We start from the raw sequence: 27,207 nt of genomic DNA on the forward strand, positions 1-27,207 counted from the left end.
TTTCTCTAATTATTAACATAATAATTATAATATGATGTGAACATTAGACAAAGAAAATACTATACTAAATATAATACTAGTTATGTTTCTAGAAAAATATTTAAATTTATATTTATATCTACTCAGATGAGACAGTATCAGTTTGATAGACAGACTAATACGTCTGTCCATCCGTTACTGTGACACGATTGCATTACGAATCTTCTTGGCAGCCGCTCTGTATTTCAGCCCAGTTGAAGCAAAATGCCGTACTTATTTCGTCTTGCCAATTTAAATCCGAGTATATAGGTACATGTACCTCAACATAACTTTTCGTAACTAACATGATCGTACGCATTGATGTTTAAAAGACGGTTAGAGGCGGCGATACTAGCACGCGCCGGCCGCTCTCAATATCGTTTCGCGCCAAAAGTTCAGTAAATTTTTTTTCTAAATTCCGAACGTTTATTTTTTAAAAAGCCAGTGCTATAAGTCTTTATTTTGTGTGTGCTGTTTATTATTATTTTCGAAAATGGATTCGTGGGGCATACTTAACGTGGATACGGCAGCCATTGCAATATCGAGGGATGACGACTTTCAATCCAGTTTTCGACGAAAAAATCTCGTTGTAAGTAAAATAAATATCACAATTAATAACCACTTTTTAATTTTATAATTAATTTTTACACGTTAATTTAATAATCAGATTTTGTTTGTTTGTTTGAATAAATCAAACACTAGTTTAATAATTGTTGTTTGATTTTTTGTTAAATAATATTAATAATATTTAGAAAATAATGACCAACCTATTTAAAAAAAATATTATTTTATGTATATAGCCGCGATGCATACTTATTTGACTGTTCGATTTGTTGGGGAACCCTGGCAAGAGGAATTTCTGGATGAAGATCAGAGATTCCTAAAGTAGCCGATATAGATCCCTTGTGGTAGAAATTAGGTTTTCAGGGGCTGATGTAAAAAAAACCTCTCTCTATAAACATAGTTCTCATTTAAAAGTTTCAAGATATTGAATAAGTTGTTTTACATACAGGGATTGTGAAGACACACAGTGCCCCCTAAGGTAATTAACAAATGAGTTGTTTGATGATATCATAAAAAAATAACAGTTTTAGCAACCTTTTTAAAAAATATTTTTTATATTTCCAAAGACATATTTAAAGAAAAAAAAATATTGTTAGTTTGAGATTTCATGTAATTGTTGTACCATTTCCATCATTTTATGACATAAAAAACTTGGAAATATTTAAAAGCAAATGTTTTACAAATTCACACAGTTCTTTTTGAGATTTGCGAAAGTAGGTGGCGGGTTTAATTCACATTCATTAATTATGTAAGTTTGCGGCTGATCACTAATAAGTTTCTTGGTGATGGGTAGCAGCTCGCTCTGCTTATTATAATACCATACTGCGTCTACCGATAATGGTATATCCCACCATAGATATCTTTGGGGGAGAGCTATGACTTGCAGTGCCTTACACTCGGGATCTATGGGCTGTAACGGCCTATGGGAACGGCCGAAGTCCAACAGTGGTCGTCCTATTGCTGAAATGATGATGATTATACCTTAAAAAAATTATGAAACATATTTATATGCTAGATGTCATTTATAGCAGTTGTCAAAGATTAAATTAAGAAAATGGTAAATCGCAAGTCCAGGTCCATTACAGGACCTTGACTTTCGTATAGATGTCCAATAAGACCAATCGGAAGCGACCTGCATCCAGGTCGCTCCGACGAATTTAACAAAATCAATTGTCCACCTTTTGGATGAACGCACTAAGCTGAAGAGATAAACAGGGTGTTTGGTTATAGGTCTAAATTTTTTTAAATATTTGTCAGCTTTTACAACTATTTCCAATTAGCCTGTATAAAGTGATCACTCTAAAATATATTCATTATTTTTTTCTACAGCAATACGACAGGTCAAAGTCTGTACGGACTGATAGTAAACAATAAATAATCTTAATATATAGTAATCTGTATTTTATAATACTTTGTCTAACTTTATGTTATTAATTAAATTTGAAACTATTGATTTATGGGTAGGGAATATCATACAATAATTGATAACACATGTGCTCTTAACCCATGGTTGCACAGACTTATTAAGACTAGGAGCCATTCAGGCAAATCATGAACTGATGGCGGGCCGGCCGCCAAAAGTATAGAAGTAAAGAATTGATAATAATAAAAATTCAATATTTTTCGAATGTATGAGAGTATTATTTTTGCTGTCGGCTGGCAACCAGTATATATACCGGCGGGCCGCGGTCTGTGCATCCATGTCTTAACCCTTTTCAAGCTTTTTACACTTATAACCAATCAACCTGTAAATATGTGTAATGTAATGTGTGTATTTGACACTTTTGTCACGGCATTTTCTCCACCAAAGATCACCATTATGACCAGTCTTGTACTGCCCGCATCGATCGACTTCACGAGTTCATGATTATATCGTTGTACCACATAGTAGACCCTCCAGCTTATGTACATCTAAAAGAGGTTTCGGCTAAGCGCCTGTCAATGTCATCTGCGCAGCAATATCGATCTTGTAAAAAACTTTTTAATTATTATTTAATAGAGTCATTAGTTCTAACACAAGCGCTACAATAAAAGTGAATATATTTAAAAAATATATTATAGTTATTTGAAACGTTGAAATTCGGCCAGCATTCTTAAACCCCGACCTTCAAATTCAACCGACGACCGCAGCTAACGTAATTTTTATACATATATCACCAACTGCTTAGTAAGGAATGCTTTCAGAGAAATTAAATTGTTTTAAGGTGTAATGCAGACTTTTAGTTGTAATGCTATGTAAACCATATGATCTTTATTGACTATCTAATAGATTCAGGCGTTACTTTGCGGGAGTCCATCCTAAGTTAATAGCGACTAATATATAGCTACTTCCGCTATGCAGCAGTAGTCGTGCAATGAAGTGCACCGCCCGCCGGCCCGCTGATAAATGCGCGTGCGGTAAACAATGCGAATTACACAACTACCACCGTTAATTCACTCAACACGTGTTTCACCTCTCCACGGGGCATCCTCAGGAGTAATGTTACACCGATCAATGCCAAACACCGAGTGAGATCTTTATTGGCGGAAATCGGTAGCGAGCAGAGCAAAATCTTTGGTGGAGGCCTGTGCCTTGCAGTGTTTGTTTGTACTGACAGAGACACACACTGAATTTTGAAACCAAATAGATTTACAGAAAACAAAAATAAATATTGTATCCGTTATACGAAGTTTCTGGAGCGGAGACCACGGGCTAGCTAGCGCAGACCTTAAGGTGGAGACGACCCTGTTAGCTACATACTGGTTCACTTATTTTCTAATTTCACAATAAGCAATAACTCAATAAAAGTTTCGAGGATCGATAACAACACTATTTTCCCTCTAACCAACCTTTTTTTCTTTGACTGCCTTTAAATCGGCAAGTTGAAGTAGCAGTAAGCAGGCCATATAGTGCGCAGAAAGGATAGTGCTGAAGTATTAAGGTATCTATCTAGAGTGGAGACCATGGACTTGCAAGTCCAACGTTGGTCATCAGCCCACAAGATGGACAGGCGTTCTTGTTAAGGCCATCGGAAAAACGACGGGGGGCCTTTGTGTTTCAGAGGAAGTTCTATGGCTGAAAAGCTGATAAACACACCCACCAGCACAGATGGCCAAACTAGTGCACGACAAAAAACAGGGTAACGAATCTCAATAGTGAGGGATACAATACAAGTAGGAGGTAGTAGTTAAGACGTTCGACTAGCGAACGTTAATCTACTGTCTCTTTTTTGGTTCTAAGTTCAAAATCACCGATTTTCATTTCGCGCTCTTTTAATCATAGTTGTTGCTATATATAATAACTAAAAGAAATGGCTATTGACAGATATGCTTATAATTTGTTTAAAGAACCTCAGTGTCATTCTTTATTTTTATCTTCCATTAGCGCTCCCCTCTTTTTATATGATAAGCCAAAACATTACAAATATTTAAAAAGCAATAGTAGTCAATTATATTACAATATATAAATATTAAATATTCACAACCAAATTTCAAACACTTAGTGATATTCTTTAAAATTACGCAGTTCTGGAGTCTGTAGGACATAAAGTTCCTAAGGACAACAATATACTAAGTACAGTGGGGTATTCAAGATAGGAAGAATGATAGAGGAAGCAAGAAGCGCCTTCCCAATGGGCGACAACAACCTTACATTCCTTGAGTATAGTAGAAAAGTGGTGCAGATTACAATAAATAAGAGAAAAACTTAACCCTAGATACTAAGGGTCGGTAAGACTAGAAGGAAATAAACGTATCTGATGATAAAAATCATATAAAAACCAATAAAGGCATAATAATGAAAACTTTAAAAAAGAATAGTTTTAACTCTAATTGTAAAAATCTGTTATATGTAATGTAAAATTTTAACAGGGAATGTACTTGAGAGAAAAAAGGCCACGTATGGAAGAAGATTTGCAAATGAGGAAAGAAACATATGAAGGACAAAATGAAAGCGTAAAACATATTGTGAAAGAAGGAGGTGGTATGTTAATAATAAAAAAAACTGAAAAACTCATTCACCCGAAATGTAACGTCCTGCCCCCTACATTGCTGGAGGGTTGAAAGATCCCCAAAAACGGAGACAGCGTTTGGGGTAAAAAAAATAAGAAAAGATTAACTCGCTTTGTCTTACGTACGCTGCCATGATAACTATTTCTCTTCTCTAAAAGCAATAAGTTGTATAGATTTATTTATTTTTATTAAGCTTCTGTTCATGCGTTGATTAGGGCTATTTAGTTCGTGTCAGTAAGGATTCTTTTACAAAGTTAAAAAAAATATATAAAAAACACACGTATTTCTGAATGCAACAAATCTTTTAAATACGCCGACCTTAATTGTGATTGTACACATAAACACTTTACGTGAAAAGTCATCAATGAAAGTGACAAAAGACCTGGCACAACAAAGCTATTTTGTTTACATCGAAGTGAATAAGCATTTAGCAAGTCAGTACTTCGGGAGCCATCACTTGAGAAGGGCTTTTTAGTTTGTGTATCCAACTTATACACATCATGTCTCCTTTCTTCTGTGACGACTTAAAACTGGTAGTGTATATTTTCTATTTTTTTTTAAATCGGTAAAGTTTAAGTGACCTTATAATGCCACAGGTAGGTACCGGTGCCCTTCATTGAGCGTTAATTGATACATATCAACGTCGCTTTTGATACGATTTCTCCACTTTGATATTACAATTTTTAATACTTGTCTGACATGATAGTTCGAGTGATACTAACTGATAGTGTAATTAGCGAATGTTGCAAATACCGATGAAGTCGTATCCACTTGCCTTTCGTCTATGTGCACAAAGCGAATTTTTGAGTTTTCAGTCACAAAAGAAAAAGCGGAAAAATTGGGAAAATGATTGATCACTTGAAAAGTGGATCAACCGTTACAACGAAACGGGTAGCCTCATGCGCTGTATCGATCAGGTCCAGTCGAAAAACAAATCTTTAGTACATAATTTTGTACATATTTGCGAAGCACCTCTGGCATTTGTGTCAGCAAATATTATCATCATTTTAGCCACAGCACCAGTTGCAAGCGCTACTAGCCACCTGCTATTAGAGCTTGTCATAGGTCTTCTAATTGCAAGTATGCTTTTATTGCAAAACTCCAAGGCAACAATAGCTACCATATGCTATAGAAAAAATTTGATTCCACAATGTATGGACAGTCTCGGGTTCAGTACTTTCTGCGTGAATTTTGTTTTTTTAAATTGTTACTCTTTCTTATATTTATGTGATTGGCAAGGGCAGCGAAAGACTTTCACAAGCTGCAAGGTGAACAAATGACCTGGACCTATCGTAAGTCGTAAACTGAAGGCTGACCGTTTCCAAATGTTTCTTCTGGAAATTTAGGGTGTAGACCTCTGTCAAGCAGTGGACGTTTTATGGCTGAAATTATGATGATCATTTGACGTAGTTACGGCTAGGGCGATAATTAGATAAAGTAAAGCACGAGAATTTGATTTTTGTTTGGAAAATTGTAAGGCCATTAACACGGGATGTGTTTGTAGTGGAATAAAACATACAAAACAGAATCGAAACGTGTAACACGAGTAAACAAATCGACCCATTTTTACAATAATAAAACTGACATAAGCAGTCTTGCGTCTACTCTTCAACACATTCCTCCAGACGTAAGCTATTCATTCAGCAGTACGACGTCCTCTGATACACTTAGACTTCCCGCCGAGATTTCCAAAAGGACAAGAAGGAAATGGCCTTTATTCAATGTATTCCGATGGTTTTAGTAAGTCCACCATGTGAGTGAACATCCTGGACTGCTCTTGAAAACGCATTGATATAGAGACATAACCAGGAATAATAAAAATTATAGGTAAATTATTAAAAACAATATAACATGAAGACTTTAGGCATTACAAAAACATATGTGAGAGAATCATGTTTCTGCACTACCCACTGGCCATGTTTTATCGCAAACTCTAAACACGAGGAAAGAAATGGTAATAATATCTACTCATCAACAAGTCAGTCCCTGAGTACAACCTATGTGCGACCGCATATTGACTATAAGATTAAACGTAAGCAGCAGTGTGCCACCTCCAAACCTTTGTACTCCATAAAAAGACGAGTCAAGAGGCTGATAATGATTCCTTGGTGAGCACAAAGTTTCAAAGCTTGGAGCATCAGCGAAAAGTTGCCAATTTATCGGTATACTATCGAATGCATTTTGGAGAGTGTGTGTCGTAATTATATAAAATAATTCCTCCATCTCCTTTCTTCCTTCGGACAACAAGATGCATGGATTCCTGACGTCTTCGGTTGAAATCTCTGTCGCCTGTACTGTTTCGCTGCTGCTTTAATTGTGCGAACAGCCAAGGAGTAAAACAAGTAGTTTCCAGCCAACTATGAGTTAGGAGTCTTTAAGACAAGTGTGAATATGTTTCTTCTAGGCAAGCATATACCATCGTAGACGTCGTTATCGATTAATATCAGGCGAAACAGAAGTCAAATGCTTCGCCAATAAACAATAAAAAAAAGTCTTCGAAATTCTGTCCTTGTAACTTTTTCGTCATAATGTCAGCCAATATTTCAATAGGAAAAACAAAACTGACTTTAATTTTTGGTTTCGAGGCGGAAATCTTCCGGATGTTCAAGATACCTTGCCTTTGGGAGGAGGGTAGGGTTCTGTGGGATTCCTACAAAATCCCCCACCCCCCGGTGATCGCCCTATGTGCTATGCAGGGGACCGCGGTATATCTCGGTTGGAGATCGCCACGCAATCTTCCCCCGCGCTGAGATATTTTTGACAGCACATCCCGGGGTATATGTATATGGTGTACGCTATCCTCGAAACCCTTGTGGTGCTATCACGATGGTTCGAGACTATCGACATTGATCGAGTCATTTAAACCAGGAGTTTAGGGCCACTCTAACCACCCGCTACTCTGAACGCCCCGTTTGTGATAAGGGAACACCATTCCACGGAGGACTGTCGCAAGGCGAGTCCCTGAGCTGACGGCGTCGTCTCCGAACAAAGCTAACCTAACCTAACCAATGATTACTGTCTTAAACAGGATTTATAACTGTTCCTACTGCTTTAATGACATTCGTCAAAGTGATCATACAAGAACAAAGTAAAGTATCATTAACAGTGACCATTTTGTGTACATGTGAGGAATGCTAGAAGAGTATTATTCAATAGAAAATAGAATCAGATTGAACTCTGCAAAGGCATCCGTCAACATAATATTTCGAAGGTTCCAAAAGCTCCCTGATCTAAAAAGAGGCCAGAAAAAACTCAAACGGGGTTCGGTTTGTGGTCACTGTGTACATTGTCTTCTGCTTTGGTGTAATGAAACCTGCATAGTTGTTCTTGACTTGCATAATGTTATACGTAAGTTATATAGATCCACAATAAAATCGAACAGTTCGATATCCAATGCGGGTCTTGTGTCTTGAAGTCATGCGTAAAGTAGTAGCGTCAGATATTGAACGTTCAATATGGCAAGAAAAGCGCCACAGTCATTTTTATATCCTTAATACATTAGTAGTGTAATTAATTAAAGCTCTATTATCACTTGAAAATTCTTCACGCTATAACAGTGTTTTGTTTAAAGAGTTTCTTATATTTATTACAACATAATTTAAAGATATTACATCAGGGTATATTTATCACACCGTACACGGTTATTCACAAAAGAGTTACTAATTTTATGAAGCCTAGGTGAAGGTACAATAAGCTGATTTTTATTTCAAATGCTTGGATTATATGCATTGCTATTTTTATTTATTTTTGTGCATTATGTACATAGATCAGATTGTCATATATATCGACTATTATGGCCTCTTATCGAATGGTACTGGTACGTTTGGAATCCTCGTGAGTATTAAATGTTGAAGTATGTCATTTTAGACGTTAATTAATTTATAATTTTTAATATACGACACTACATACAATTGACAATACATACGATCTGTCGAATCTCTCTCTTTTTGACGTCAAGTTCAATTTAAACTAGTTGGGATCAAATGCGACAGAAATGAGACGAAAGGCAAAAGAAACAGCGAAACTATGCATTTTTTAAAATAATTTACAAGCAAAATATGAATAAACATTGACACAGCCTAGAGGCAATCACATAATTACCAAGATGTGCGGTCTTTGATAAAGTCATTACCAGTTTTTTTTTTTATTTCTAGCAATGAAAGCTTTCTGAAAATTTCCTGGGAAGCTATTAAAAATAAAAGATTTTTTACCTCTATAAAGTCGAATCTTAGGTGTACACAGTAAAACCGTGTTTATTAGAATAGGGCAAGGGTATGCCCTGCCTGTCATAGGAAGCAATTAAAATAACTTCGGGTTCGCAGTCGTTGCGGTGGGGGCCTTCATCTTCCACTCAAGACATACACGAGAATGGCAGCAACGCGATAATTTAAGAAAAAAGCGTCATTTTTTGCTGTGGTATAGTGAGGCTGCTGGGGGAGGAACAGTATACCCTTAGGACAGACCTCGGCATAGGACTGAGGGTCAGCTGCGAGAGAGTTTTAGCGAGCAAGAATCCCAAACAACCCTGTTCTTCCCCGAGAGGTAAGGGCATCTTGTGTTATCCAGAAGATTTTCCCTCCATTACCAAAAAATGTAAATTCTTTTGTACAAAAACGATTTGGCCGCCATTTGTAATTACCCGTTGACAAAATGTCGTTTCACGTTCGGAAAGCAGTTAAAAATAAATTCGGAGCAAATGGCTCCGATCACTGTAAATTCTTCTCAACGGCGAGGTTTATAAGAATGTTTGTGATGTTCGAAAAGTAATTAATTTTGTAACGTCTCATACGGGTCTGTTTGTAGACTGTTCTTGACATGATTTGGCAAGCGAGGAGGTATTTCCTGGACATATGAGTCACGCAGCCGAGCGAATATTGGCATTTTTCACCGCTCCGCACCGATATATTAATTACGAAATGACTATTTTTAACACTGACAATTTCATACGGTGCCGCTAATTAAGAACAACTTCATTATAGTACGTTTATTAAAATAGTGCACATTTACCTCCTTCAAGTGGTGCTTTAAAAAGAGCTATGAGAGAGAGAGCTACGAGAGCTACGTATATGAACTTCGCTACGATATTGCATCAGAATTGAGAAGATCCATAGAAGATTTAAAGGTTCTGGCTCGAAGTATTGCTCATTTGAAATGACAGTGTGGGGTACATATCGGTCGTGCAACCAAACTGTAGAGCCGAAAGACTCTAGTTCTATGAGCCTATAGACGCAGAGTGAACGGTATTCAAGGACGCCTGAATGAGGGCACTTGGCAGCACTTATCCTGCGACTTCAGTCGACGTCGTGGCTTTAGATCTTTTTCCCTTCAGTGGGCATCGATCGGTTGATGTTTATAATACAGAGGAAGGAAGAGTCCTTGTGTCACTCACTACCGAGGATCGCGACCTTTGTGGATTTTTGCCTTTTTGGGATGCCATCTACACCGATCTTCGGCAGTGTGTATTGCTTCGGCTAGTGTCGTATGGAGCGTGTTTCGGTTTGTGCACTTACATGCCTCAGTAGGTATTAGCCATATATCTGCATTAGCACACACTGCAGCAAACTTTTAACTCAATTTATTCTATTTTCTCTTGGAATACAGCTGCAAGTAAAATAGGGCTATAACAACCCACCAGTGTTGGTATAATCTTACGGTCTTTTTTCGATATCCATTGTTAAAACTAAGACCATCCTTACCTAGTTTAATATTAAGATCAGTATGATTTCAAAAAACTGCTGATTATAGGGAAAATGCACGGTAAAAGATTGTCTGGACAATCATCTGCTGGTCTGTTCAAATCAATAACTGGAATCTCTATTGCTGTCCTGAGGAAAGCGAGTAGGATGGAAGATAAGCGAGTAGATGGAAGGAGAAGTAGAAGTCGAAACTATTTAAATGCTTCCCTATACAATCCCGCCCCCCGGCCTCCGTTTTTATGTCGTTCCCCCTTTTCGTGGGGGACATGGACTTTACAACATCGAGTTAAATGAGCTTATCAGTTTTTAAAATATTCTTATTTTATCTTCTCTTTCATCATTCACATTATCTTTTGTTCCTTTTGTGCTTCATATGTGCTTCACATGTGTTTAAGATACTTTACACGTGTCTTGACGGTAATAGAACAGGAACTTTCCACGTTTTGCAACGCAAGTAGAATTATTTCGAGCGCTACTGAATGGGCTAGGTATACGCGGGTAGGATAATGGTTATTAGGATCGGAGGATAATAACGTCAGGAGACTGCTCCGGTTGCAAAGCTTTGATGATTTCTTTCTTGAAAAAAAAGTCACTACCAAATTATTCACGTTAAAATTTTCAGAGGACGTTACACTTTTCGATGGACGGTTGATGAAATCGATGTCAAATATTTTTTTTAACATCTTTTTATAATAACCAATCGCTAACCTTATATAATTTCTGTTACACTGTCGAATTTTCCAGAAGAAGCTCAACATTCAATCGGATCATATGATAGTTTTTACGAATTGATACCTGAATCTTTGTTTGAAAAGTGCCACTTGGAATAAGAGTGATAGGCTAAAAAAGACCACACAATGGTAATCATGATCACGTCTACCTTCTCAAGAACAGACATTTAATTTAACATGTTCTAGGTAACCTATGGGCTTATGCCTTAGCTGGTGATAATTATTTTATAGCTTCGTTGAACACACAATAGTTCATCATCATTTATTGTATTTTGATGTGTAGTATTTATTGTACCATCATTTGCTTTTTTATTTAATAGTCTCAAGACTATTTTGCAATGGCTTATAAAAAAACACAAACCGATACGCTCGATCAGCTTCTAAGAGACAGGCAAATTAATTATACAATGAATGCAGCCAAATAACTTGACACGATGACGGATGGCTCCGTGCGTGACATTTCAATTGCATTGTAGCGCCTAGTGGGTGGTTAAAAACGTTTTCGTGAATAATAGCGCAGTTTTTATTACAGCGCCATCTATCGACGATCATATAAAACTATGCCGTATTCACAATTTAACATAAATATTATTGCAAACTCAACATATTATTTTAAATTAATATAAAAATCTTAAATATTTTATGTACATAAATAAAAATGTGTCATATGTGATCTCCAGAAATTATACATTAATATCTGTTACGAATCCGTGAATGTTTGAAATATGTAATGACGTCACAGTGCAACACGCAGTGGCTCATAAATTACTAAATCTAATTTAAACGTAAATCAGTGTATTTATCCCGTTAAGAACTATCCGGGGTATGCAAGATTAACAGATATTTAAATATAGAACGAATGCCAATTTGAATAATTTATTTTATGACGTAATCAAAATGCGTTCGTTTTTTAAAAGTTAATGATTTAAAAGAAAATTAATTTATTGAAAATACATTTATAGTCTCTATGCGAATATTGTTTTAAATTTCTTTAATTATATTATACGGGTTTTAATAGAAATTTTATGTTGACATTTGATTTTTTTTTTTAAACCGTACTTTTGGATTTGGAGAATTTTGCACTTTCACTAATTTACTAGCTAACATTACGGTTTCTGTAACATAGCATACATTTATACATTTATACATTATTATTTATATATTTATACATTTCTGGTTAGAAATAAGTAGTGCCTGTTGTGTCAGTTATATTTGTATTGTTACTTTAATGTTTTTATTGTGTACAATAAACTGTTAAATAAAATAAATAAATAAATAAATAGCTTTACATAGCACTACTTAGCATTACTTTGGTTTTATTATCTTTATAAGAAAATTTTTTTATTGGAAAATGCTATGAACATACAAACAATACATGGTTTAATAAATATACATATATAAAATTAGGAAATTCAATTTTACATAATACACAAATATATGTTTCCGGTCTGACTGTACAAAGATATACGTGTAAATTACTAAAAAGACAGTCAAAATTTGTCCTGAACATAATTTTTAATAAAGGAATTGTTCTTTTATATAAAACCTAAATTTACATAAAACAAAAATATAACAGAATAACATTAAAATTACTTTTACATTCCAAATTCAAATTTTCCCGCCGACACAATTTGATTAATACAGATTGTAAATATAATAAGTAAAATTTTCAATAAGAAATAATGAATTGATTATTTTTATTGTAAATTTCTTTTCAAATTAATTATTATGTTTCGTTTTTATTAAACTAGATTCTGAATTGTTATTTAACCTGTTTCCTAGCAAGCATAACGTTTCGTCGACACCCAGACTGTTCCAAAATTAACTACAGCTTTCCTTATAATAGCCCGTGTAGAGTTTTCAATGTATTGAATGGTTCTTTGAATTTTAGTGATTTGTTTGTTTATTTGAATTGTTGATTTTGTGTGATATTTAACGATGGATATATCTACAGACGTGTGGGGCCAAATTGCCCTGGAAGCTAGTCAGGTGTATTTAACTGAAGGTGGAGTGAGGAGTCCATTCGCGGGAACGGTAACCATGTTTTTGTTACCTTTCTTTTGTTATCAAATACTTCTGTTACAGTACTCTTCTGCTTATTCTGTGACATCAAAATTAAGTTTTTTTTTTTTAAATCGAATGCTTTTTTATAATATCACGATTTACACAATTAGTAATCTAGCTAGGCAATAGCAACCAAGTCGAGACAATTGTCGACGAGTGATTTCCCAAGTTTAGGTCCCCTTCTACGCACACGGGAATAAAATTACGGAATCCTCATTTCAAGTAGTAGTATGAAGCAATCCGAACCAAAACTGCTCCGGGAGCCCCCGTGTTTGGAGCCAAAAAATCGTCGACAAGGCTATTGTGATACTGTTTATAACAAATTTATTAATCAATATACCTTTTAATGAAAATTACGAATGATTTAACTTTTGTATCCTCTTGGAGGAACTTGAAGTTAATTACTCCTTGCGTCCACCGATCTAAGACCTTTCCATCTGTTGCAATTTTAGTATCAAACGGCCCGACATAAGCTCCTCTGGCAGCTCGAACTTAACTATCTTAAAAATGTTTTAAGTTAAGCGTGCTACACCCTCACACCCGCTTGATTTGCAAATGCCACTTGAGCAGCAATGTATGTTAGATCAAACACAAAAATAAATTGTGGTTACAGAACTCTGGCGTGCTCTTGTGTCTGAAAGCTAAACACGTATTGAGTAATAGTCCAATCCGAGATTTCCTCTAGAGTGACTTTGCTATACAAGGTCTGCCCAAACAATGTAATATTTTTGTTATTCAATGGCTTTTAAGCCACATTATGCCAGTTTCTTAACTATTTTGTGGTTTAAAGGTAATTTGTCTGAGGTATCAGTTAATAAATTGATTAAAATTTTAGTATTTATAAAAACAAATCTAACTTAAAAGTTATAAGTCATGTGCGTATATCATTAGATAATTTGCTTTTATATTGCTACCTACTTAGTTTCGGTTGAAGTTGATGCTGTTTGCCCCGGGGGATTTTACAGCTTCATCGGAACTCAGTTCAGAGCGAAAGGAAGGGCCCGTGAACTTATAAATAAAACAGAAGCTGGACAGAAGCATTCCAGTTGCACGATGACGTTCGCACGTATTAACCGGCTCTACCCGTGTAGAGCTGTGTAGTGTTGATGTTGTTACCGATACCATATTACTTTGTACCGCGCCTTAGGTATGCGTGCAGCGAACGCGGGGGGGAGGAGATCGTCAATGCATTTAGATTTATTAAGAAGGACAGTTTCTACTAACAGAAAATCAAATAAAATTCTAAGCTTATGTTAAAGAAATATTGATTAGAAAAGCATATGTCTTAAAGATTATATCGAAGACAAAAATGCACATTACATTATTTATTACGTGAAAAAATTGTAAACTTTACATTTATACAGTAAATGTCGAATTAATTGACTTCTTTGCTTCTTCTGGATAATATCGACATTGGAAACCTGGCTGTAGTTAGAACATTGGGACCAATAATCATCCACTAATGCTCATCACTATATCAACCGATAGACGCACAATGCAAGACAGTCATCACCCAAATATATCCACGATAAACTGTCTTGCAGTGCCGGTGATCTATGTCGTCAGATCACCTAGTGGACATACCCATGATGAGTCTACCTTTTTGTAGTCGCTACTTGAAAACCTTTGGCTGCAACGGCTTTTAGTTGCACAAGCAATGTGCACCACCCACTGACGCTCCATACGAGCAATTCTTCAATCTACGTCAGTGACCGCGGTTCTTATGCGGATCTTCTCATTTCTGTTTCCATCTACAAAGAAGTACCGAGCATAACGATCTCCATTGCTCTTTGGGTGATTTTGAGCTGATGTTATAATAATATAGCCCATTATAAGTGATCACGTTTTAGAACTGTATGTCATGACCGGCATTAATGTGCATTTTAAAAATGGCTTAACATTTTAAAGGCGCTTAACCAAGCCTATTGGTAATAATAAATATTTGTTTGAGTGTACAATTAACAAATGCAACGATAAAGGGAAATTTTAATACAACGTTCAATGGAATCGGACGTTACCTTGCCTTGGACTTCCGTCCATCCTAAGTAAAAAAAGGACCGATATTTTGTCACTTCCGCACATGCAGTAGTAGTCGTGCAACAAAGTGCACCGCCCGCCAGCCCCTGATAAATGCGTATGCAGCAAACAATGCGAATCACACAACTGCCACCGCCAAATCACTCAACACATGTTTCACCCCTCCACGGGGCGTCTACTACTGCATGTGCGGATGTGGCTAAATATTGGTCCTTTTCTTACTTTTAATACAATGGGTTGAAATAAAAATACTTTATTTTACTCAATCGAGTTTTGTTTTGCAGACGATAGAGAAGCTTCCGGACAAGGTGTTGTTGAACATATTCTCGTACCTCAGCCACCGCGAGATATGTCGCATGGCCACGGTGTGCAAGCGTTGGCGCATGGTCGCGTACGACACGCGTCTCTGGACCCACGTTAGCTTGCGCCCGGAGATATCTGGCTTGCATGTCGGTGAGTTGAATCTAATTCACGCTATTATTTAACTATTCCAACATCTTTCGTAGCTGCCAGATTGATACATAACAAACAGACAGGATCCTTAGAAATCGGCCGGCAATTTTAATAATTCCATCTATAGGACAAGCGAAAAAAACCTCTTCATTTTTAAACTTACTTGTTTCTGTCTACTTTGCCAAGCGCTGCGTGTAAAGTGCAAGCTTCTATATTCTGTGATGCGTATAAGTTTGTTTGGTAATTTCCTTGATCCATTCATGCGGTACAAGTGATTGATAGTTGGTTTCCACCACTATGTCTAATTCTAAATCTAAATTTTCCCTTAAACCTCGAAGGATGTGTAAATGGGACAACCTTTGGCCGGTTGCGACTCGGGTCATGCTATCTTTCAACAATCTCCTCTTCTTCGCACAGGGCTAAGAACTACAATGAACTGATTTGTCGTAAAAGGAACATTGGCTACGAATCTGTGGGATTGTTCCTATAGCTGGTAGGTCTTGGAAGGTTATAACAAAACGAAGTCTAAAGTACAAGTGTGTATTTCATTCGAGTTTCGCCCGTATTTATACTGATGTATATAAAGAATTATATTTCCGTGAAATTATCCAATGTAACCCCTAAAAATCCTTTTCGAAAATGGTATCTAGAAGAAACATTGGCGTTACAGTATCGGCGCTTCTATCGACGTCACTTGACGGGTACTCGTCACAAATCAGCGTTGCGCTCAACGTGTTTTTATTAAATTAAGCGAATTATGAAGTACAAAATTCAAATTCAAAATATCTTTAATCAAGTTGGCATTATTATGCACTCTTAAGTTAATTATTTTAACATTACATGTAATAAACTGAACACTGGATAATATTACAACAAGAGTAGTTATTTTTCTTCTTCGATTATTTCCAATATTTTTAGATTATAGAACACATATCTAGTATATTTTTTTATGGTTTAATATTATTGGCGTTACTCTGTCTAGGACTTGCATATAATCTGTGTTAAAAAAGTTATATAAAAGTGACATCTATTTTTGAACAATAAAAATGTAGTTACAAAACATCCGGTAGATGTCGTTGACCTAAATTATTTTCATTCGTTTCAGGTTCGCTCGAATCTCTTCTGGCGCTCATTTCAATAAGATTCGGCCCTTCGCTGCGGTACATTGAGTTACCGATCGAGTTGATCACACACACGGTGCTGCACGAGTTGGCGGCAAAGTGTCCTAATTTAACACACATGCTCTTGGATTTCAGTACAGGTAACACACATTTTAAAAGTTCCATTAAAAATAAACCTTTTGGGTTTGACTTGGAACATTCATCGATACAAATCTTATGCTTAACTTTTTTTTATATTAACCCTTAAATGCATGACTTATAAAATACTAAATATATTTCTTACACATAAGTACACTATAATGCAGGGATATATATATATATGTGTGTTGCAGATGTACAACGCTATGAATTTACCTTAAAGAGTCGTGCTCATTTACCGATTAAGTGGTATGTTTCAGTTTTTCGTGATTATGCATTTAAAGGTTAAGGTATATGGATTGAAAACAATAACGGACGTTCATTGTCTATTTATATTGAAACAATAACCAAGACTAGCGAATACTTACTTGTTCTTCTAAATTAAAAAAAAAAATCAAGTTAGCATTTACGCGCGCTTTTGAATCGTCGATTATTTTAACATTAAAAGTAGCAAGTTATCACCAGCTGGCTAGAAAGTCAACAGTTGGTCTTGATGAATTCAAAATCTTGATGTGAAAATCTTGATAAATAAAATTTAACAGTAAGAAAAGTACCAATATAAATGTATTTATCAGCGGGCTGGCGGGCGGTGCCAGCTATATATTAGTCCTTTTCTTACTTAGGATGGACTACCGCAAAGTAACGCCTGAATCCAATAGATATTAAAAATTTAACAATTTTTCACGTGTACATTATAATATCAACCGTTTAAATGAATCAACAAACCAAGTTTCACACATTATGATCAACTAAAAACTCGTAAATGCTGTAAGAACTAACTATTAATTTTGTTATTTATCGATTGATTAGATTTATTTAATGACAAAAAAATTAATTAATTACTATTATCATATAAAAACAGTTATAAATCAATTTAAAATGAAATGTTTTTTTACAAAATCAATGTTGTGTTATGATTTATGATTAAACTATTTTAATGCTTTTTCATAATGTTTTTACGGAAAAAAAAATTGTCAAGAAATGTTTATAAAAATTGGTACTTGTCAGTTAGTCGAGTATAAAAATAATCACCAACAACAAAATTCCTAATCACAAAGGAAATTTTTGTCTAGGACATTGTGTTTACAATTTTTTTAATTTATCCAAAACAAAGTACATTTTCCTTTTATTTTTAAAACCTTATATATTGGAAAACTAACTGAAAAAGATTCAGATGCGGTCTCAACTTTTCAAGAAAAAGTATATTGGCAAAGAACGTGACACGCGATCACAATTATTACGTTATATTAGGTTAAGAATTGGACCGTCATGAACGTCACCATCAAAAGGTGGCGGCAGAACGGAATCAGCAGGGCACACTTCATGATGTCCATCTGGAGAATGGTGTTACCAATCTCCAGAAACGAAGTTTTCAAAGCCGCGGATGTTTAGGGTGGGGGCCGTAAACTCCCACTATTTTTGCCGACATCGAAGCAGAACAAGGGTTTCAGGGGTAGCGTAAACAATACATACCCCGGAACAGGATAGCACATGGTGAGGAACTGCGAACTCCTTGACCTGGAGATACTGCGGTCCTTCACAAAGAGCAGAGGGCAACCACCAGGCGTGTTGTAGTGTGTAGGAATCCCACATTACCTTGCTTTTCGCCCTGAAGTACGATATCTTGAGTATCTGGAAGATTTACACACCGAAACCAAAAAAAAGATTAAGTTGTATCAAACATTAGAAGAATAATGTTTCTTCTTTTTTTTATTTATATGTGCCTAAAAGAAAAGTAGCTAATTTTATTGACTGTAAAATGAATAGTGATGTATTCCAGCCATGCAACTGCACGACTTCTCGGAGATGCAGGCGTTCCCCACGAAGCTTCGGTACCTGTGCATCTGCTTATCCGAGGTCATCTTCATGGAGGGCTTCATGAGGAAGATTTACAATTTTATCAACGGACTTGAGATACTGCATTTAATTGGTAACTTGTTCTTCCAATTTAAATTTTTTTTTCGAAAGCTTGTCACATTTAGAAAGTGTTATGGAAAATCATACATCTAGTTACAGGCGAGATAAGATTTTTTTTTAATCATAATATTTATTGCAGAACAAACACTGGTATCATATTCATCTTTAAATCATTTGAAACATTATACATTTTGTTATGAATTCATTACTAAAATTTGAAACAACGCCATCTGTTGATAAATAAATACACACGAACGAAAATAATATTCATGTTTTTGTTTCTCATCAAAGTTACACTTTATTGTAAATTTTATTATTTTTGTAATGTTATATGTATATTGCAAAATTTTACGCAAATAATATGTATTTCACAATTTAAGTTTTGTTTCAAATAATGATGAGTTCTAAACTGAACACCAAGAATTTATTTTAATTATTGTAATAATAAATTATAAAAATTATAGTAATAAAAAAATATATTATTATAGTTATTAATGCATTAAAGGTATAAATAAATAAATATATTAATATATAAAATATATTAATGTATAAAAATATGTTGAAGATGGAGGTGCTGGGATTTGAACCCAGGACTTTCAGCATGCGAAGCAGACACTCTACCACTGAGTTACACCCCCGATACTTGTTGGAAGGAATTTACATATTACTATACGATCAATATTTTTTAAATATAAATACATTTTAAGTTTATCTACACAAAGACTTCTTAACAAGTCTAAAAACTACTATATAATAAATACCAATCAATTCATAGTAACTTTGTATGAGATGAAGGTAGATAAATAAAAATACGTGTGAGGGGATCAAGTGGTATGTCTTCCAACTATGTGCAAACTTTCTACTTGTTTTGATGTAAAAAAGTATATATATATACATATATATATCCAGTATGGTGTTACGTAGAAGTGATACAGGTGGTCTTATCGCTGTTTCTAGTAAAACTTCTTTTATTTTCTTCTTCGAAGGCACGTACGAGAAAGTGGAGGAGGAAGAAGAAGAAATATACGAAGTTATAAACGTACACAAGCTGAAGTCAGCCACGCCCAATCTGCGGGTCATTAACCTCTACGGAATTAATTTCGTCGATGACTCCCACATAGACGCTTTCAGTTCTAACTGCATACAGGTGATAATGCATTTTACAAATTATTTGTATTCTTTTATTAAACTTAGAACTTTGTTTTTATATGTTTCTTTTTTAAATATATAAATACATACAGATTATAATGCAGTAACAGATGGAAAATATATATTTAAAATATTTCTTTTATCATTCAGGATCAATGACCTTTCCCTACACGTAACGTACTTTATACATAAAACATTTTGTACAAGCAATTTCAGTAACAATTCTTCTCAGCTCTTATGATTATTAGTTACGGTATTCGAATTTTCTCCAGTTGGAATGTCTGGCGGTGAACTACTGCAACAAGGTGACCGGTTCCACCATGAAGACACTGTTCCAGCGCTCGCGAAGGCTGACATGTCTCCTCATGAACGGATGCAGTGAGAAAACATTTACTCATATTAAATTTTATCATGTATTTATGTCTGATCGGCGACATAGTTAAGATTCTGGGAAGTCGCCGGATGCATGCGTATGGTCGGACTCTGTGGCGATCTTTGGTGAAAGCCTATACATTACAGTGGCCGTCTATACGCCGACATGATAAATATCAGTTAAATTTTAATTTATAAACTACATTTTTAACTGTCCCATCTAAACTGTCTTTATTTATTCTACCTATTACTAGCTGTCTCAACAGATTTAATACTGCAAGAAGTTTTTTTTTGTTTTTTTTTTTTTTGGCCCCTGCTATTGGGAGCCTCTCGTACCCCTATTTTGTTTGGGACAGGGACTTTATTTACAAATAATTTTTTTAGGGTTTTATCTTTATTCTACACTCACTTTCATTCTTTACTGCCAGAAGTTATTGGCCAATTGCATTTCTGATAGGAACAAATGATTTATTGATATTAATTAAAAATACTTAGATATATAAGGCAGGGTCGGGTAAGACCTAAATACGTGTGTGATACATAAATAAAAACTGAGATAAAATTTGTAATTAATAATGGTGTTACACTCTGTGTTTGGCACTAATCGGTGTAACATAACTCCTGAAGATGCCCCGTGGATGGGTGAAATACGTGCTGAGTGATTTAGCAGTGGTAATTGTGTAATTCGCTTTGTTTGCCGCGTGCGCATTAATCAGCGAGCTGGTGGGCGGTGCACTTTGTTGTACGACTACAACTGCATGTGGCTAAATATTGGTCATTTTCTTAATTAATATAGATGGTTAGTAAAGAGAACAAAAAAATAGGATATAGACGCAAGTTGTAAACCAGTAACTAAGTCTATGATAGCAAAGTAATATGATAGTTAAAACAAATATGTGTGTTATATTGGGAATGCAGGAGAGGGATGCAAGAGGAAGTCTGAACGAAATGCGAAGAATGAAAAGAGAGAAAGATGATAAACAGAAGAAAATCTGAAACATGAAAGAAAAAAATAAAATATAAATCAAAACTGAAAAAATCATTTACACTTATTAACAATGTCCATATCCAATATGAAGGTGTGGAAGAGAGACCCCAAAAACGAGGCCCATGACAAAAATATTTATTAATTACATGTGAAATAAACAAATTAATTTTTTGATATATAAATATTGACCGACATTAATGTTAATCGACAGGAAAAATTTGCGGACATGTAACCTTGTTAAGGCCGCCCAGAGCAAACCTAGCGGCAAACGATCACTGCAGAAGTGAAGGCAGTTGAAATGACGTGGAACGAAGTAAAGAGCGAGGCTCAAGACCGCTCGGGATGGCGACGTACTGTGAACGCCATCTGCCCCATCATGGGGACATAGGAACAAATGAATCATGAACCTTGTTAAGGGCTTCGGAGGCCCTGGGTGTAGGCTTCTTCCTGCCGGTCCTTTTGGAAATATGGAGAAGGCTTTTGTCCAGCACTCTTATCAGTTTTACGACTAAAATGATTATAATGAATTAAATAATACTTAAATAAAAATGTTATTCTGTTTGCATCCAGGTCTTCAGTCAGAGTACGTGATGCAAGTGGAGTGGGAGAAGTCGTCGATCCAGGAGTTGGACGTAACTGCGACGGACCTGTCCACCGAGTGCCTCATAGACATGCTCTCCCGCATCCAGAACCTGCGGTTCCTCAGCGCGGGCCAGATCAACGGCTTCAACGACTCCGTGCTCAAGGCTTGGATTGAAGCCGGCACCGCAAGGTCAGTTTAAGCAAATTCACGATTTATAAAAGGATTCAGGTGACATTTTATAAGGTTTAAAGATAGTAGTTTTAAGGAGTAGAGATAGGTTCTTTACCCCAATGCTAATAAGTCACTGTTATGTGCGAAGTGTTCACAGAGAAATATGTTACTTTAATTATTTTTTTCTATTGCAATGCGACAAACCAATGACTTTTAACAGTCTGCAGAGACAGATAATAAGAATAATATATTTTAATATGTTATAATCCTAATTTTTGAAACCTTGTAACTATATACTATTATATATATTACTAGGTGATACCGCAAACATTGTTTTGCTAAAAAATAATGTTTTTGATTTACAAATAAAAAATAATGGTTGATCGAAGAGGGGTGAAAATTTAGGGTTGTATGTATTTTTATATGCTGTATCTTAAAAAAATAAAAATTTTTTTAATGGTGAACAACCCTTATCACTTAGGGGTATGGAAAATAGATAGTAGCCGATTCTCAGACTTACTCAATACGCATATAAAATTTGGTAAAAATCGGTCAAGCCGTTTCGGCGGAGTACGGTAACTAACATTGTGACATGGAAATTTTATCTATTAGATTTATATTATATATGTTTATTATTTCCGAAACTATTGATTTTTGTACAGGATGTAACATATATTAAATGTCAGCAAAAAGTTATTACATCTATAACAAATTACTTTTAATAAAATTTTCTGTACTTTTAGACATAAGTTGGCATATTATCATGAAGCAGTCTTAAAAACTTGTATTATCTTAATTTATTTACATAGATAGGTATTACTATATTCGAAGGAATATTATATTCTTGCAGGAACCTGGTGGCGTTGGATGTTGACTCGTCAGACAATTTGACTGATGAGGCACTGCACCGTTTCCTGTCGCGGCACGGCAGCCAGCTATGGGGGCTGGTGCTGAGCGGCATGACACACATCACCGACCAGTTATGGCAGAGTGTACTCCAACTCCTCACCAACGCCAAGTTAGTGTCTTCAAATATCATGACCGAGTGAAGCCCATAACACCAGCGTTCTTTCAGGTGGCAACAACGTCTTTTTAATTCTTTAGGTTTACACTTACCCTTTAATGCATAATGATGAAAAACTGCAACATACCACTTTGCATACAATAGTGTACAGTAAATACATAGTGTTGTATATCTGCAACATAAAGTTTTTTAATAATTAAGTAATAAAAGTATTAAATTATTTTTCTATTTTTCCCTGCATTGTAGTGTAATATGTGATAATCTGCAAGATATATATCTGGTTTTATTTTAAGATATGTTTAATTTTTAAGTATAAATAAAAGTCATGCATTTAAGGGTTAAAGAACACTTGGGTTATTGTCTTCACAACGAATCATTCACCTTAAACTTATTTTGTTTTATTTATACGCTTTATTATCCATTATTCTCAAGCATGATTTTATTTATACATATTTTTCCTACTCTTTTTTTAAGATTAATTATATCTTAGTTATTAATTTTAACGTAATTAATTGAAGATGAGATAATTGTCCAAGATGCTAATTATTAAAACAAATATTTTTAAAAAAACATCATCACCATTCGGAATTAGAAAATCAGCTTCTTCTACCCTCCCTCCATATCATAAAAGCAAGTGGCCTGCATCCAGGGTTTTACCTTGACTTCAACAATAATTCTATATAAAAACTAGCTGATACCTCAAACGTTGTTTTGCCATGTATGTTATTTCTAGGACACATTAAAAAACAAATAAAAAATTAGGGTTGATCGTAGAGAGATGAAAATTTAGGGTTGTATGTATTTTTGTATGATGTACCATAAAAAAATAAAAACCAAAAATTTGTCTAAAAAAAATTTAGGGATGGACCACCTTTAGCATTTAGGGGGATGAAAAATAGATGTTGTCCGATTGTCCACCCTGGCCGATATGCGTGCTAAGATTCATGAAAATCGGTCGAGCCGTTTCGGAGCAGTTTAATCAATCACACCGTGACACGAGAATTTTATATATTAGATTAATCGTGAAATATCGATTGGACAAATTTTCGATATTTATTCTGATAAAAGAAGGATTTTAAAGAGGAAATAAATGTAAGGCAAGTGGTTCAGAAACTTAAGTGAGTGAAGGTAGTCTTTTGACTTCAGCATTCGCCGAAACTTAAATATCCAATATTATATTTAACACGATAAGTTTTATGTTTACCCATTATTTTATATATTTCACTTACTTATTTATTTAAATTGAATATAACGTGATATTTAATTCTATGACGTAGTAGTTATGATCTGTCTTAAAGACGTCAGCATCCTTTTCCACAAATAGCGAAATAAATGATACATTAAAATATAAGTAATGATAACTTTTTATCCTGATCATTCAAAAGGTAACATTTTTTTAGCTTAATAACAAAAATCTATTCTAACCTATAATTTCTTGTTTAGTTATTATTGAAGGCCTGTTTGCCAGTCGGCAAAGGTCGTCTCCAATCGCTTCCATTCCATCATCCCACCATTTTTTTAGTCTGCCTCCCTTCCTTTTACTGTCCCTGTGGTACCATTTGGTAACTATTTTGCTTCGCTCATGTTCATTTTAATATCCCTATTTTTAATGTAATGTTTTTGGTGTTTGTTTTGTTTATGATGACATATTTATTTAGTCTGATTTCTTTATATTTGGCATACTCCATTGCCCGTTGGAAGTTTACAAGCTTACTTGTCTTTGACTGTGTTAGAGCTCGCATACAAATACGCAAAAAAAAATTAAAGTCGAGTTTAAATTGTGTTACTACGTACGCAATTAATAATTATTCATATATGTGTAAAATTTATGTGTTTATATAATTTGCTGAGTCAATATAATTTATTTGTTTAGTTTGAAACTGCTGAGAATAGTTTTGCTTATAATTACGTTGGGATTCCCCGTAAGCGTCATCATTTATATAACTTACAATCATAATGATATATTACCTTGTTCCATATTTGTTCGCAGAATTCTCATCATGGGCACTCAGGAGAGACTCGGCGTCAATATCCACGTCGATCAGGTTCAAGTAGCTTCCATATATTATTAATACTTTACTTTTACAATATATCTAGACAAATTTCCAGTCATTTGTCGTAATTTTGATATAAAACATACCGCTCTGGATAGCCTATACAGTAATATATGAAGTATTTTTGTAAACGTATAAACTCCACCATTGTAAAATAAATACATTATTTAGTTGATGGACGGCATCGCCAACAACTGTCCCAACCTGGAGCGCCTGGAACTTCGCTGGGACCCGGAGAACCTTCGCTTCAGCGATAAGAGCCAGAAGGCGATCGACATTTTGCGAGTCAAGTGCCTCAAGCTTAAATGTCTCGTGTTGAGGTACGTACAATTATCAATTTTCAAATCATTATATTTCCGATGTTATTTACGTAACTTTTTTTTTAATTAGCACAGTCATAAATATGGTGGCATTTATTTCTGCCTTACTTTACTAAAATAGATTTAAAAAAAACATCACATTACAGGTAACTAGGATTTATTAAAATTACATTATTATTATATTTATTAGTGCGGATGTGCACAACAGAGCTAAACTCTTTGTTTGGCACTAACCAGTGTAACATAACTCCTGAAGATGCCCCGTGGAGGGGTGAAACACGTGTTGAGTGATTTGACGGTGGCAGTTGTGTAATTCGCATTGTTTACCGTACGCGCATTTATCAGCGGGCTGGCGGGCGGTGCGCTTTGTTGCACGACTACCACTGCATGTGCGGAAGTGGCTAAATATTGGTCCTTTTCTTACTTAGGATGGACTTCCGGAAGGTAACGCATGATTCCATTAAATATTTAATATTAGGGGCCTGAGCCTTCGATTTTCGATACCTTAAGAGGTTTTAGACCAGGCGCCATGCCATCTCGAACTTGCCGAAATTGGAAATGCCACTTGGGCAGCAGGTTGCTAATATGATATGTATTTATTTTCCTGTGGTTTCCAGCGACGGCAGGTATTACGAAATCGTGAAGGCGAACTTCGAGCGAGCCGACCGTCTGACCGTCGTCCGCACGTCCACCAACTGCCGCGTCTCCAACTACTACCTACTCTCCAACTACAAGGACCTCATATTCAACTAAACGTATTCAATATATATATTTATTTATTCATAAACCGGTTGTTTTATTTAAAGGGCTTTAACATCGAACGAATCATTCACCTTAAACTTTTGCTTTTATATATCCGGTTCTGTCACAGACCTGACGCTTTACGTTTTTATTTGTTTAGTTAAACGTACTTTAATAATAAAAATAAGATAACAATTCACCGGCATTATTTCAGCTTTCAGTTCATTACCGGATATAGGCTACGTCTAGAGATTTCAGCATCTAACATCTGACGACCTTCACAAGGTCATCTATTTATCATGTGGGTGAATTGAAACATGTTAGTTATTATTCGACCATGTAGTACCTAGGCATAAACAAAATGAATTACTCGACAAATTTTCCTCTTAACTTTGTTAAGTCACACAGGTTTTTAAAAACAAAAAAGACGGACAATTTTTAAGTTAAACAGTATAAAAAATAATTTAGCCCCATTCTAACTATAGAGTATCGTCAATCATAGCAAATGTGATCAAACGAAAGGTATCGTGAATAATAAAATGTTCTTTCTCTTTTCATTCTAAAGACTCCACGCTAAGGCAAAGACTTTCACTAAAGATCGCCATGATGACTGGTCTTGTGCTCTCAGCGTCCAGCGACTTCTATGTCGGTTAATCTAATGGGTGGTCTACCCTCGCCAAATCTATCAGCTCGTGGTCCACCACTTCAGAAACTTTCAGCTCCAATGGCCATCGGTTCTACAAGCCATGTGAACCGCCTATTACCACTTCAAATGAGCAATTCTTCAAGCTACATTCGGAATTTAGGTTTTTCTGCGGATTTCATTTCGGATTTGATCTCGCAGAGCACTAAGCTCTCTGGTTGACCTCTATATCTTTACATTCCACCGCAAGCGACCACGTTTCGGATTCGTAAGTATTAACTAATCTTGGTATGGTCCTTATGACTTTGTTTTACAACTACATGCAGACTTTCTTTTACAAATGGAGACGAACTTAAATCACACATTTTTCAAATTTCACAAAGAGTACCCTACCAGGTTTGTCTAAACTATTGATTTTTATTCGTAGTTTAAA

The 27,207-nt window shown here is 35.3% G+C and overlaps 1 protein-coding gene and 1 non-coding gene across 3 annotated transcripts; one reads left to right on the forward strand and one right to left on the reverse strand.

Moving 5' to 3' along the window:
• The first annotated feature begins 183 nt into the window (after positions 1-183).
• On the forward strand, positions 184-26,188 carry FipoQ (F-box/LRR-repeat protein FipoQ). 2 transcript variants are annotated; one of them, XM_068769409.1, is made up of 11 exons: positions 184-607; positions 15,385-15,553; positions 16,659-16,814; positions 18,593-18,742; positions 19,716-19,876; positions 20,151-20,256; positions 21,809-22,010; positions 22,843-23,010; positions 25,007-25,061; positions 25,242-25,390; positions 26,008-26,188. In XM_068769409.1, the coding sequence occupies exons 1-11, from the start codon at positions 512-514 to the stop codon at positions 26,141-26,143; spliced, it is 1,548 nt and encodes a 515-aa protein (XP_068625510.1). In that variant the 5' UTR covers positions 184-511; the 3' UTR covers positions 26,144-26,188. The 2 variants fall into 2 exon arrangements, with proteins under 2 accessions (XP_068625510.1, XP_068625508.1); XM_068769407.1 differs by lacking the exon at positions 184-607 and adding an exon at positions 12,845-13,033.
• TRNAA-CGC (transfer RNA alanine (anticodon CGC)) lies at positions 19,296-19,367 on the reverse strand. The gene has a single exon. It is a non-coding gene; the product is annotated as a tRNA-Ala (tRNA).
• Positions 26,189-27,207: the final 1,019 nt, after the last annotated feature.

The sequence above is a fragment of the Battus philenor genome, unplaced genomic scaffold, assembly GCF_028537555.1.
Source record: "Battus philenor isolate CCGP_79_NKW_IND1 unplaced genomic scaffold, ilBatPhil1.0.hap1 SCAF_28, whole genome shotgun sequence".
Classification (NCBI taxonomy): Eukaryota; Metazoa; Arthropoda; class Insecta; order Lepidoptera; family Papilionidae; genus Battus; species Battus philenor.

What these genes read in the sequence shown, in the direction of transcription:
- FipoQ (XM_068769409.1), top strand. Translation starts at nt 512, where the DNA reads ATGGATTCGTGGGGCATACTTAACGTGGATACGGCAGCCATTGCAATA. An exon ending in GATATCTGGCTTGCATGTCG is followed by an intron (nt 15,554 to 16,658) that starts GTGAGTTGAATC and finishes CATTCGTTTCAG; the next exon opens with GTTCGCTCGAATCTCTTCTG. An exon ending in CAACTCCTCACCAACGCCAA is followed by an intron (nt 23,011 to 25,006) that starts GTTAGTGTCTTC and finishes ATTTGTTCGCAG; the next exon opens with AATTCTCATCATGGGCACTC.